Below are 13,263 nucleotides of genomic sequence, written 5' to 3' on the forward strand. Positions count from 1 at the left end.
AGCGTCCTCCTCCCGCCCCCCTTCACAGACCGTCCTCCTCCCGCCCCCCTTCACAGACCGTCCTCCTCCCGCCCCCCCTCACAGACCGTCCTCCTCCCGCCCCCCCTCACAGACCGTCCTCCTCCCGCCCCCCCTCACAGACCGTCCTCCTCCCCCCACAGAGCATCCTCCTCCTCCACCCCTCCTGCAGAGCGTCCTCCTCCCCCCACAGAGCGTCCTCCTCCTCCTCCACCCACAGAGCGTTCCCCCCCCGCCCCACATTCCACATTTATGCAGCAGAGAAAAAAAAAAACTTTGGCTAAGGCCTCTTTCACACGGGCTACAAAGCGCATGTATGTGAAGCCCGCGGTTTCCAATGGGTCCTTTCACATGAGCGATGTTTTGTAGCTTGGTTGTGTGACAGGATGGGGGAGCGGCTGAACTCCTGGGACACAGACAAAGCCATCCGTTATCCGTGCCTCAATTATAAAGTTTGGGTATTCCAGGATGACTACAGATGAAACATCCTCAGTAGAAGTAATCAATGGTTGACCGCTGGGGGTCCACAGGGTGATCAGCTGTACGCCGAGCCACTGTCAATGTGAACAGAGGTGGAAGCGGGTAGCTCCATACACTTGGCAGCACCCAGGTTGGTACTGAATGCTATGGGGCAGTGCCTACAATACCAACCTGGGCTGCTGCAATCGGCATGGAGCCGTCCGCTTCCAGTTCCTTACACACTGACAGGAGCCTTAAACAGCAGACCTCACTGATCGACCACAGATGACCAATCCCGAGGATCGGTCATCAATAGTTCAGAAGTGAACAAGCCCTTTAAATTGTATTTTAAAATATTAGAGGTTCAAAAGAAAAGAAAATTAAATGGGAGGTGCTGAAAAAAGGGCAATTCATATATAATCTATACATTCAGAAGTCGATATAAGAGAAGGTTCATGTACAAATTATAGGCACTAGATGTAGATCCCCTCCCCCCCCCCCCCCCCCAAGTTAGCAAACAGTAATGTAATAATGGTAATAGTAATTATAGTAATTGTTCCCCTTCTCAGTACATACTCTCAGGGCATTACTGGAGATTTCTGATAGAGGGGTTGTACCAGGATCACAAGTTATGCGATCGTCACAGAATAGGAGATACATTTTCACTTTCATATTTTTATATACAAATATTTAAAAATCTTTTATTAAAATTTTTTTTCCTTTAGCCCCCACAGGGGACTTCCACTTACAATCATCTGATTGTATAGTGCAATACTTCAATATACTGCAATACTGCAGCCTATTAAGTACTGACACTGGCAACAGGCAGGCCTGGGAGTCTTCACAAGGCCCAAGGCAACCTATCAGCACTAGAGATGAGCGAGCGTACTCGGAAAAGCACTACTCGCTCGAGTAATTTGCTTTATCCGAGTATCGCTGTGCTCGGGTCTGAAGATTCGGGTGCCGGCACGGAGCGGGGAGCTGCAGGGGAGAGCGGGGAGGAACGGAGGGGAGATCTTTCTCTCCCTCTCTCCCGCCCGCTCTCCCCTGCTCCCCACTGCGACTCACCTGTCAGCCGCAGCGGCACCCGAATCTTCAGACCCGAGCACAGCGATACTCGGATAAAGCCAATTACTCGAGCGAGTAGTGCTTTTCCGAGTACGCTCGCTCATCTCTAATCAGCACCCAAAGATGGCATCACTGGGGGAAGGTGTGGCAAAGAGCGAAAGGCCCCCCCCTTCCAGCTAGCTGCTTAAATGTAATGATCGGCATCAGAGCTAGCTGCAACGTCAGCCCTCGCCAGCAGCGGTCAGCTGTAAGAAACAGCTGACAACCACTAGATACGGAACAAGCTCACTCCATACCTCCCTACATGACAACCTACCCGTCATAGGAGGTTAAGGGGGTAAATAAAGTTATGCTTTACCATAAATTGGAGAACCAAAAAAATAAAAAAAATGTATAAATTAAAATGTATGAAACACAAAGCGTTACATTCCCATCAACGTGGCCAGAAGTATGCCCGCCACAAGTATGCCCGCCAGAAGTATGCCCGTGACCAATTATATTCTATGGGCACAGCAAGGGGGATTTTTTTTTTTTTAAATACATAACCCAGGTCAATGTTGGAAATAAGCAGAACCTCATTACTCCTCATTTCATAAGGGCTTTGGCGAGTCGATCCCAGAACCAGCTCTGGATATGGGGGTTGGTGTAGTCGCAAACAGTAATGAAGCGAAGGATGCTGGGAAATGGCTTCTTCATAGGCTTATATTTGACTGGGATCAGCCGTCTGTCACGAGCCCCTGCAGGAGAAAGACAAGAAAGCCGAGGTGAGACTTCTCTTATGGGTTTGCATCCGGCAAGTGTCACTGGACATGATTATGGCGGATCCATCGTACAGCGGACGGCGAGTCTATCCCCCGATAACCATGAAGCCTATCGGCGTCCGTTCACATGCACCAGATCTGTTGCAGAAGTTTCCACGACGGCCTCATTCATCTCAATAAGGCTAACCGAAACACATGGAGCCGCTACAGAACCGCCGCATTCTCTGCATCAGCGCTACTGCATGTGAACCGGCCGGCCGGCCGCAGTGACCGGAGATCAGGACATCAAAAAGGAAAACAAAGAGTAACATTGTTGACAGTAAGTCACTTTTAAAAGGTACCTCGTTCTTCTGTAAGTCGGACCTCCTGCTGAGCGCTCACACAGGGAATGGAACGCGCCGCGCCATTCTGATCGCGAGTGCCTCGGTAGCTGCACAAAACCGCAATGTGACCGAATCCCCGTACGGCAACAAATAGCGCTGCTCACTTGTGTTGTGAAACAGACATCCCTTGTGTCCCTTTTACAAGGTTTCATTTGTTTCCCTTGTATTTGGGCGGTTCACTACACCAGTCGTGTCTGGGTCACAATACAAGTGAATACCCCCATCTGTTTCCGTACGGCGATTCTGTCACAGCGCTGTTTTCTGCAGCCGTCATGGAACCCGCGAGCAGAATGAGACATTGTGTTATACAGCGCTGTGTGAGCGCCCCCTCAGGAGGCCTGCAGGCACAGCGGTTCTGCTCTAACCACATGGAAATCCCTGCCATGTCCCAGGCGGCACTTGGAGCGGCTACTGAATCCCTTGTGTTTTCCCGTGTTTTTTTCCTCTCCCTTTTCTAGAAATCCTAACTCCCATTAGGTTACGTTCCTGCAGGAGGGCTTGTAGTTTGGGGGGGGGGGAGGTCTATTTTTAAAAATGGTACCATTTTATCTACCGTATAATCTGCTGGAAAACTGAGAGGAATTGTAAGAAATGCCATGGAGCCACTGGTAGTGCCGTTGGCTTTAATGATACTCGCGGTGCCGTAAAGAAAAAAAGACACGTTATCTTCATTATATGGCTTCGTGCGATTACGGGGATACCAAATTATAGTTAAGGTAGTACATTCAATATAATATTTAACTTGCAGAAGAGAAGGCTGAGAGGAGACTCAATAGCAGTCTACAAATATCTGAAGGGCTGTCACAGTGCAGAAGGATCAGCCCTATTGTCATCTGTACAAGGAAAGACTAGAAGCAATGGGATGAAACTGGAAGGGAGAAGACACAGATTAGATATTAGACAGTGAGGGGGATCAATGAGTGGAACAGGTTACCACAGGAAGTGGGGAGTTCTCCTTCAATGGAAGTGTTCAAACAGAGGCCAGACAGACATCTGTCTGGGGTGATGTAGTGAATCTTGCACTGAGCAGGGAGTTGGACCCAATGACCACGGAGGACCCGATGACCACGGAGGACCCTTCCAACTCTACCATTCCAAGAGGATTATTGTGAGGAGGCAATTGGGGATCCCGAAAGTCGATGACGGCATTTAAATGCTGCTGCCAGAAAAGGACAGCAACATTTAAAGAGCTGACAGCCACAATTAACACAAATATTGATCGTGGCTGTTGCTGGCGGATGCCAGCTGTCAAAAGTGACCGACACTCGCTGTGTATGTAGTAGTCTCAGCTCCCAAGCCTGCTACATGCAGACACTTGTAAGGCGCACATCAAGAAGAAGTTTAGTCCAGGTGCCACCTGGCAATCAGAGCAGATGACCGCAGTCTGTAAGGCGCCCTTATACCAATGACGCCACGGATTAGTCACATAAATACACACCTGGTCCAAGGCTGAGGGCAAATTTGGTCTGAAAATCACATTCGGCACTGTCCAGGTAATCATCGGATATAATGACCACCATCTTCCTGCACCTGCAAAGTAAACGTGACAGTGATCAGAGTTTATGTAATCAGTGGAACGTGACCGGCGCCATCCTGGAGAGGCGCGCCAATCTTACCTCCTCTCTATGAGCTCACTGCTTATAGACCACAAGCATGTTCCCGGGAGAACGTCCCTATCGGACACACACAGCTTCAGTCGATGGTCGGTCTGCTCCAATCGGCAGATCATCTCCTGCACAAACTTAATATCCTGCGGACAGTAGCAGATGAACGCATCAAAGCTTTCCGGTACTTCACCTGCGAGATGTAAAACCAGACAATTACTTCTATTTAGGACGGCATCACAACAATAGATCTATTCTTCATTATTACAGCCATCATCCAAGTCTGTTAGTTATAACTGAAGCACCCCCAACACTGGTGGCACCATGTGCGTCGGGTTGTGTACCCACAGGACTGCTGCAGCCCATAGGAGGTCAGACAGGGGAGCCTCGTAAACCCGCAGGGGGTTCCACATTAGAAGCCAAACTGACAGGTTAACAGAAAGTGGCCGGGTGACGTCACCTGTCAGATGCCAACGTGGTGGTCGAGCGTCACGCGAGTATAATGACTTTATATAATTGTATGAAAATGAGCCCAAAACTATGTGAACCCCTTTAATTGTTAGATGTCTCCTATGGTCTTTATATGCAGCCGGCTGGAAGAAGACGTAAGAATGTATTCATTCACTGACAGCAAACAGACATCATGAAGCCCATTATTTCAGTTTTGCGTTGTGCAGCGCTGAATAAAGGATATGCAGTAATGACTCCTTTCGCCCATAGCTCTGCTTGCAGACAATGAATGGAAACATCTGTTGTTGATAAGGGTCAGGCCCCAGAGAGCCGCCTGTGGACGGCTGATTCACTCTGTTCTGCGCAGTTTTCAGATTGATTGCTCATGGCGCTGAGGAAGCGTCATGTGATGCTAAACTGCCGACTGCGGCTCTTTTCCTGATGATAAATTTGCATACCGTTTCCTAATAGAACAAACTGAAGGGATTGGGCCAAGTCATAAAACTACTCGCTTTCTGCAGAATAGGGGATGACTTTATGATCAGTGGGGGTGCAACCCCTGGGACCTCCGCTCCCTTCACACAGGGACCTTTGGGACCCACATCCCCAAGGTCGGTGGGGGTCCCAACAGTCAGACCTGCGCTGATCGCCGACGAGAGACTACTTTCTGGTGACATCTAGTGGTGCATAGTATTATGCATGTACTTGATGAAGGCCAAAACATTGTATGGCCGAAACGCGTCTACTGCTGAAATACACATTTGGAACTATGTTTGCTGCTGCCAACAGTAATCTGCTCCGCCTGCTGGGATTGGGGGCGCCTTCACTAGAGACGCCTCCGTGAAGTAAGTTCATCTTATTCATATTTTCTACCATACTGTATCCATTTATATGAGCGCTGAGGACTTTTTTTCTCTTTTTCTTTTTTTGTCTAAACCATTTGTACTTGTTAATGCTACTTTGACAAGCAAACCGGCCTAAAAGGCAGAAAGCCGGTAGACCGCCATAGTAAAGCATCGGCCCCCTATGGGTGGCCGGTGGGCTGACAGAGGCAGTCCCCTTCTTCAGTCAAGCTCCTTGGAAACCAAAGTCACGGCATCTAAGGTGTTAAAGCGATCAAGGACCAACTTCATCGGCTCCGATCGGTGCTTGATGCCAAGGCTGTTAGTAACAGAGTCTGGAGCACAGCCATCCCCTCTGATGTGCGGCTGTATAAAGTGGGCGAATCTGAAGTCCCTTAAATGATTGTTGTAAAAATGGCGTTTAAGGAAGAAAGAAAAAAAAAGAAGATTTATATTCAACAACTACAAACCCCTTTAAACAGTCACAAACCTGAGTGATCGGCACCCCCGCTGCTGCCCACCGTGTCATCTTGTAGGGGTTGTGGCACGCTACGCAGCTTCCTCAAATACTTCTTACAGTCCGACTCTAAACACGAAGGAGATTGAAGCAGCAGTGAGCGAGACGGGACATAGACTTCAAGCAGTATGAAGCAGCTGTATCTCGCACCACCGGTGATCTGGTAGCGATTAGACTGCTCATCCATGTATTAAGAGACATACCTATTAGTGGAGCGATGTCTGTCAGGACGTCGTGCCTCTCTATCTTCTTCAGCAGCTCCAGGAGGCACCCCACACTTGCTTGTGGACACTTTTTCTCCCAGTCCTCCAGGACAGCGAGCGTCGGGTTGGGAACTCTTTCAAAATTCCTGATCTCCAAGTAGCTGTAGTCCATTTCTTCTGCCAGAAGAGTCCATCCTGCTGCCACCACCGTGTCGGGGTTCAGGTACAGCGACAGCCTCTGCCTGGTGTTATAATTTAATGCCACCATGGGAACGGAGGACATGGCCACCTCATCCAGAGCGGGCGCACCAGCCATGGCGGCGCTACCGGAGTGTACACTGGAGAGAATCTTAATCCTGACCGCCGATGGCTGAAACCTTCATCTCGGGATGCAAATTCAGCCTCTTCATCACTCAGAATAGAAAACCTGAAAGGTGAATGAAATCGTTAAAAAAGAAAAAAAAATTACATATATTTTGAGAGCAGGGGTCCGTGTCCCCCTCCGCCTGCCCACCTGGGGGTCGCTTCTCCTCTGCAATGAGGTCAGAATGAATGGAGCGCTGGCACAGCAGGCACAGTCGGTACTCCATTCATGGCACTGACGGACATACCCGAGGGCTCGCCGTTCGGCCCTCCCCGCAGTCCGTGACCAGTACAGCAGGCGGGGCGGTCGTCTGTAGGTCCGTGCCTCATCTGTCTGGCAGGATGCATCATATTTCATAAGCTGCTTTGCAGATCTGTCACAACCGGGAAGCCTCTTCAGCACGTCTAACCTGTCCCACGCGATTCACTGCAGGGCGGCAGGAGTTAATAAGCAGGTGCCTAGCTGTGCCCCTCCCCCCGTCAGAGGGGTATACAGAGGAGCAATGCAATATATGTCAAATATGGTGTCCGTATTGAGACACACAATCTGATACGTCCGTGGCCGATTAGAATATGAGCCGCAGTGTCATCTTCATATCTGTGGGAAGCCTGCGGCGCAGAAGTGGCATGAGAAGGGTTAATCATGTAGAGCGCCCCCGTATCTGGATAAACATGAGGAATCCAGGATCCGCAGCTCTATATCCAAGTTGGCGCCCGTGCACACGGATACGGTTTATTGTGTCCTCTTAGGCCGGCTTCACACGGACGTATTTGCGCTTGCAATATGCAGTGAATAGAACCCATTGATTTCAATGAGATCCCTGCCTGCAGTTACAAGCGCCGGCCACTACACAAGGGTCGGAGCCGGTGTATTTGCAGCATTGTCAGTGGGTGCACAATCAGCTGATCGGTCCCGAGCGGCAGACCCGGCCAATCAAGCATTGATGAGGATAAGGCAACGATAGGGGTTTCCAGGGAAAATCCTTTAAAGCAACTCTCTGGTCCCAGGGTGAAATCCGGTCCAGATCCGGTCTTGTAGAGGAGGGGGCAGATCTATTACCTGGTGTTGGTCTTCTGTGCCACAGTCCTCTAATCCGTCAGTTCCAGGTCCCATTTTTGGTCATCCAAGATGGCCACCATAGTCTTCTGACTACTTAGTCCCCACAGTGCACTGGTAGTGTTAGAGTACTGACGCACCATATCTGCTCTCTGATTGGCCAGAGTCACTCACATGATCAGTGTTGGCCAATTGGAGAGCAGTACACAGTGTGTATTAGGTAGTTAGAAAAGCGTGGTGGGAACATTGGATGAGTGAAAACAGAGCGAGGGAGCGGCCAATCAGAGGGACCACAACGGCAGGTAATACCCCCCCCAGGATGACCGCACTGACTCTTCATGCACTGGACTGCGCATGCGCGTTCATCCCAAACCAGCTCGTCGGTATTACACATGCGTAAAGTCTTATCCCGCGGGAGCACCGGTAGGGACTGTAGAACTCAGGAGCCTCGTACTGCCTAAGGATAGTAGCAGTGCATTATGGGTAAGGTAGTACTCAACAGTTATGGAGGCCATATGGAAAACGCCGCTGTGTGGGAGGGAGCGGGAGCCAACGGGCAGCAGATGGCGGAGGTCACAGGGGTGGCGGATGGCTCCTTCAGACCAGCAGCAGTCATTTCAGGGAGTTTAACCAGAATCCCTAATCCAACACTGAAGTATCGCCTCGGTCCTACTCACGTCTTGTCGAACCCCCTCCGTCGTCTCCTTCCCTCCCTCAGAGACCTTTTACCCAGGCGACCTGTTGGTGCAGATGCCCGACCGTCGTCCCAGCGAGGGTCATTCCAGTGAACAGAGCAGCCGGGCAGCGATCCGGCCAACCCACCTCCATTCACAGTAAACAGGCAGTTCACAAATGCCTGCCTGTTCACACGGGCCAATCCCTCCGTTAGCTTACTGCATGCGGAAACAGAAAGGCGAACGAGGGGCGGACGTATTCTCGCTTGTCGCTCTGTCGGGGTGTTTACACTGGATACAGCAGAACGAACGAGTTATCGGCCGTGTATAAGGGACCTACCAGCCTTCCTCACACCCATCCCCCCCTCCTGCGTCAGAAGAGCGCACCTTTACATGAAGGGATGGGAGGAGTTTATGAAGAAAACCGGCGGCATCCGCAGGTAAATCCCACATTGGCGAGAGCGACATCGAGTTGAGTTTCACGGCCGGGCATCGCGCTCCACAGAACGCACGCATGAAACTTGCCTTGTAAATATGGCCTACATCCAGTGTCACACGGGCGTAAGCGCATCTGCGCCACCTATTTACACAATGGGCATTATGTATTTGCAGAAGAATGGGTGTGTTTTACTATAATTTGTGCGCACAAATAAGTGTAACCGCGCGCCAATTCAGTGAAATAAGCAATGAGGCCGGTAGCTGCCTCCGGGAGCCTATGAGAGCCCACAGCAGTACCCGGCTCGGTCCCCGGCCGGCGTCCGCGAGTACCTGAGTCTACCTGTATGGCGGATGGTCCGGCTCGCCGTTGTATAGGCGCAGTGCAGATTTCTTTTTCTAGTCTTTTTTCCCCCGCTCCGTCGCTAGGCGCGGACACGGAGTTTGCGACCTTTATGCAATGGTAATTGCGGCAGGGCCACGGGTCGGACTTCAATGGAAGCCATCCGCGCAAAAATAGAACATGCTGCGATATAATTTCCACAAGTGGTAATCGCAATCACTGTCCACTCATGTGGTCGGACGCGCCAATGTTCTGCTTCTTGGAAGGCTGCGGATAGTCCGTGCGGGCAACGATCACAGATCCCGCAATTCAAGCTCAATAATCCGAGACCGACCCAATACTGCGGAGGGCACACGCAAAACGCCATGCACATACGTTCGTGTGACACCGGCCTTAATACACACAACCGTTCCTCTCTCTGCACTCCGCCATCCACGGCGCGAGCAGACGGGCGCAAAATACACAGCAAATACACATCCTGAACACGTCTGCACCTCCGCTCATACTCACACTACATTCATACTTACCTCCTTGGACCTCTGCTCACCCTCACTTTTCCTGTCTCCTCTCCCCCCTCCTCCACTCACTCACTTGCTCTCTCTTCTTTCCCCTCCTCACACTCACTTGCCCTCTCTTCCTTCCCCTTCCTCACACTCACCTGTCGTCTCCTCTCCCCCCCCCTCCTCACACTCACCTGTCGTCTCCTCTCCCCCCCCCTCCTCACACTCACCTGTCGTCTCCTCTCTCCCCCCCTCCTCACACTCACCTGTCGTCTCCTCTCTCCCCCCCTCCTCACACTCACCTGTCGTCTCCTCTCTCCCCCCCTCCACACACTCACCTGTCGTCTCCTCTCTCCCCCCCTCCACACACTCACCTGTCGTCTCCTCTCTCCCCCCCTCCTCACACTCACCTGTCGTCTCCTCTCTCCCCCCCTCCTCACACTCACCTGTCGTCTCCTCTCTCCCCCCCTCCTCACACTCACCTGTCGTCTCCTCTCTCCCCCCCTCCTCACACTCACCTGTCGTCTCCTCTCTCCCCCCCTCCTCACACTCACCTGTCGTCTCCTCTCTCCCCCCCTCCTCACACTCACCTGTCGTCTCCTCTCTCCCCCCCTCCTCACACTCACCTGTCGTCTCCTCTCTCCCCCCCTCCTCACACTCACCTGTCGTCTCCTCTCTCCCCCCCTCCTCACACTCACCTGTCGTCTCCTCTCTCCCCCCCTCCTCACACTCACCTGTCGTCTCCTCTCTCCCCCCCTCCTCACACTCACCTGTCGTCTCCTCTCTCCCCCCCTCCTCACACTCACCTGTCGTCTCCTCTCTCCCCCCCTCCTCACACTCACCTGTCGTCTCCTCTCTCCCCCCCTCCTCACACTCACCTGTCGTCTCCTCTCTCCCCCCCTCCTCACACTCACCTGTCGTCTCCTCTCTCCCCCCCCTCCTCACACTCACCTGTCGTCTCCTCTCTCCCCCCCTCCTCACACTCACCTGTCGTCTCCTCTCTCCCCCCCTCCTCACACTCACCTGTCGTCTCCTCTCTCCCCCCCTCCTCACACTCACCTGTCGTCTCCTCTCTCCCCCCCTCCTCACACTCACCTGTCGTCTCCTCTCTCCCCCCCTCCTCACACTCACCTGTCGTCTCCTCTCTCCCCCCCTCCTCACACTCACCTGTCGTCTCCTCTCTCCCCCCCTCCTCACACTCACCTGTCGTCTCCTCTCTCCCCCCCTCCTCACACTCACCTGTCGTCTCCTCTCTCCCCCCCTCCTCACACTCACCTGTCGTCTCCTCTCTCCCCCCCTCCTCACACTCACCTGTCGTCTCCTCTCTCCCCCCCTCCTCACACTCACCTTTCGTCTCCTCTCCCCCCTCCTCACACTCACCTTTCGTCTCCTCTCCCCCCTCCTCACACTCACCTTTCGTCTCCTCTCCCCCCTCCTCACACTCACCTTTCGTCTCCTCTCCCCCCTCCTCACACTCACCTTTCGTCTCCTCTCCCCCCTCCTCACACTCACCTTTCGTCTCCTCTCCCCCCTCCTCACACTCACCTTTCGTCTCCTCTCCCCCCTCCTCACACTCACCTTTCATCTCCTCTCCCCCCTCCTCACACTCACCTTTCATCTCCTCTCCCCCCTCCTCACACTCACCTTTCGTCTCCTCTCCCCCCTCCTCACACTCACCTTTCGTCTCCTCTCCCCCCTCCTCACACTCACCTTTCATCTCCTCTCCCCCCTCCTCACACTCCCCTTTCATCTCTTCTCCCCCCCTCCTCACACTCCCCTTTCATCTCTTCTTTCCTCTTCTCACACTCAACTTTAATCTCCTCTCCCCCCTCCTCACACTCACCTGTCATCACTTCTCTCCCCCCTCCTCACACTCACCTGTCATCTCTTCTCTCCCCCCTCCTCACACTCACCTGTCATCTCTTCTTTCCCCTTCTCACACTCACCTGTCATCTCTTCTTTCCCCTTCTCACACTCACCTGTCATCTCTTCTTTCCCCTTCTCACACTCACCTGTCATTTCTTCTTTTCCCTTCTCACACTCACCTGTCATCTCTTCTTTCCCCTTCTCACACTCACCTGTCATCTCCTCTCCCCCCCTCCTCACACTCACCTGTCATCTCTTCTTTCCCCTTCTCACACTCACCTGTCATCTCTTCTTTCCCCTTCTCACACTCACCTGTCATCTCCTCTCCCCCCTCCTCACACTCACCTGTCATCTCTTCTCCCCCCTCCTCACACTCACCTTTCATCTCCTCTCCCCCCTCCTCACACTCACCTTTCATCTCCTCTCCCCCCTCCTCACACTCACCTTTCATCTCCTCTCCCCCCTCCTCACACTCACCTGTGCCCCCTTCACTCAGCTTTCATCTCTTCTCGCCCCGCCGCACTCAGCAACTCTCCAACTCTGAATTGAAACTGGCCCAACCGGGACTCGCCCACTGCCAGTCATAGGGGAGAACAAAGTGCACATTTATACATAAATAGTGACCGAACTAAATCCCCAGCCGCCCAGTCCTGCTCCTCCGGGTCTGCTGCTCCTGTGTGACCGGGAGGACGAGCTCAGACACTTCTCATACAGATTTTCAGGACTTTAGTGGACAAACTCCCCCCAATCAGTAATGGACTGCGCCCAGATGCAGGAAGTCACCGAGGATTGAGCAATATTGTGGGAAATGATGAGAATTGGTGAGAGAGGAGGAGCCGCCAGTAGGGGGCGTCACACCTTAATATCACAGGCACTACTATATGTCTAGTACTGAGTAGTAGTGATGGAGGAGCTGCCTGTAGTGGGCGTCACACCTTACATAACAGGCACTATTATATGTCTAGTACTGAGTAGTAGTGATGGAGGAGCTCCTGTAGGGGGCGTCACACCTTATATCACAGGCACTACTATATCTCTAGTGCTGAGTAGTAGTGATGGAGGAGCTCCTGTAGGGGGCGTCACACCTTGCATCACAGGCACTACTATATGTTTAGTACTGAGTAGTAGTGATGGAGGAGCTCCTGTAGGGGGCGTAACACCATATATCACAGGCACTACTATATGTATAGTACTGAGTAGTAGTGATGGAGGAGCTCCTGTAGGGGGCGTCACACCTTATATCACAGGCACTACTATATGTCCAGTGCTGAGTAGTAGTGATGGAGGAGCTCCTGTAGGGGGCGACACACCTTATATCACAGGCACTACTATATCTCTAGTGCTGAGTAGTAGTGATGGAGGAGCTCCTGTAGGGGGCGTCACACCTTGCATCACAGGCACTACTATATGTTTAGTACTGAGTAGTAGTGATGGAGGAGCTCCTGTAGGGGGCGTAACACCATATATCACAGGCACTACTATATGTATAGTACTGAGTAGTAGTGATGGAGGAGCTCCTGTAGGGGGCGTCACACCTTATATCACAGGCACTACTATATGTCCAGTGCTGAGTAGTAGTGATGGAGGAGCTCCTGTAGGGGGCGACACACCTTATATCACAGGCACTACTATATCTCTAGTGCTGAGTAGTAGTGATGGAGGAGCTCCTGTAGGGGGCGTCACACCTTATATCACAGGCATTACTATATGTCTAGTGCTG

General features: G+C 52.2%; 1 protein-coding gene across 1 annotated transcript; it reads right to left on the reverse strand.

Annotated features, from left to right (window-relative positions):
• Positions 1-1,558: 1,558 nt before the first annotated feature.
• Positions 1,559-12,285, reverse strand: MYD88 (MYD88 innate immune signal transduction adaptor). Its single transcript, XM_066585789.1, has 6 exons — positions 12,021-12,285; positions 6,306-6,732; positions 6,076-6,171; positions 4,306-4,486; positions 4,128-4,219; positions 1,559-2,282 (listed from the first exon to the last, which is right to left on the reverse strand). The coding sequence occupies exons 2-6, from the start codon at positions 6,619-6,621 to the stop codon at positions 2,131-2,133; spliced, it is 837 nt and encodes a 278-aa protein (XP_066441886.1). The 5' UTR covers positions 6,622-6,732; positions 12,021-12,285; the 3' UTR covers positions 1,559-2,130.
• Between the last annotated feature and the right edge of the window lie 978 nt (positions 12,286-13,263).

Source organism: Eleutherodactylus coqui, chromosome 12 (genome assembly GCF_035609145.1).
Source record: "Eleutherodactylus coqui strain aEleCoq1 chromosome 12, aEleCoq1.hap1, whole genome shotgun sequence".
In the NCBI taxonomy this organism is placed as follows: domain Eukaryota; kingdom Metazoa; phylum Chordata; class Amphibia; order Anura; family Eleutherodactylidae; genus Eleutherodactylus; species Eleutherodactylus coqui.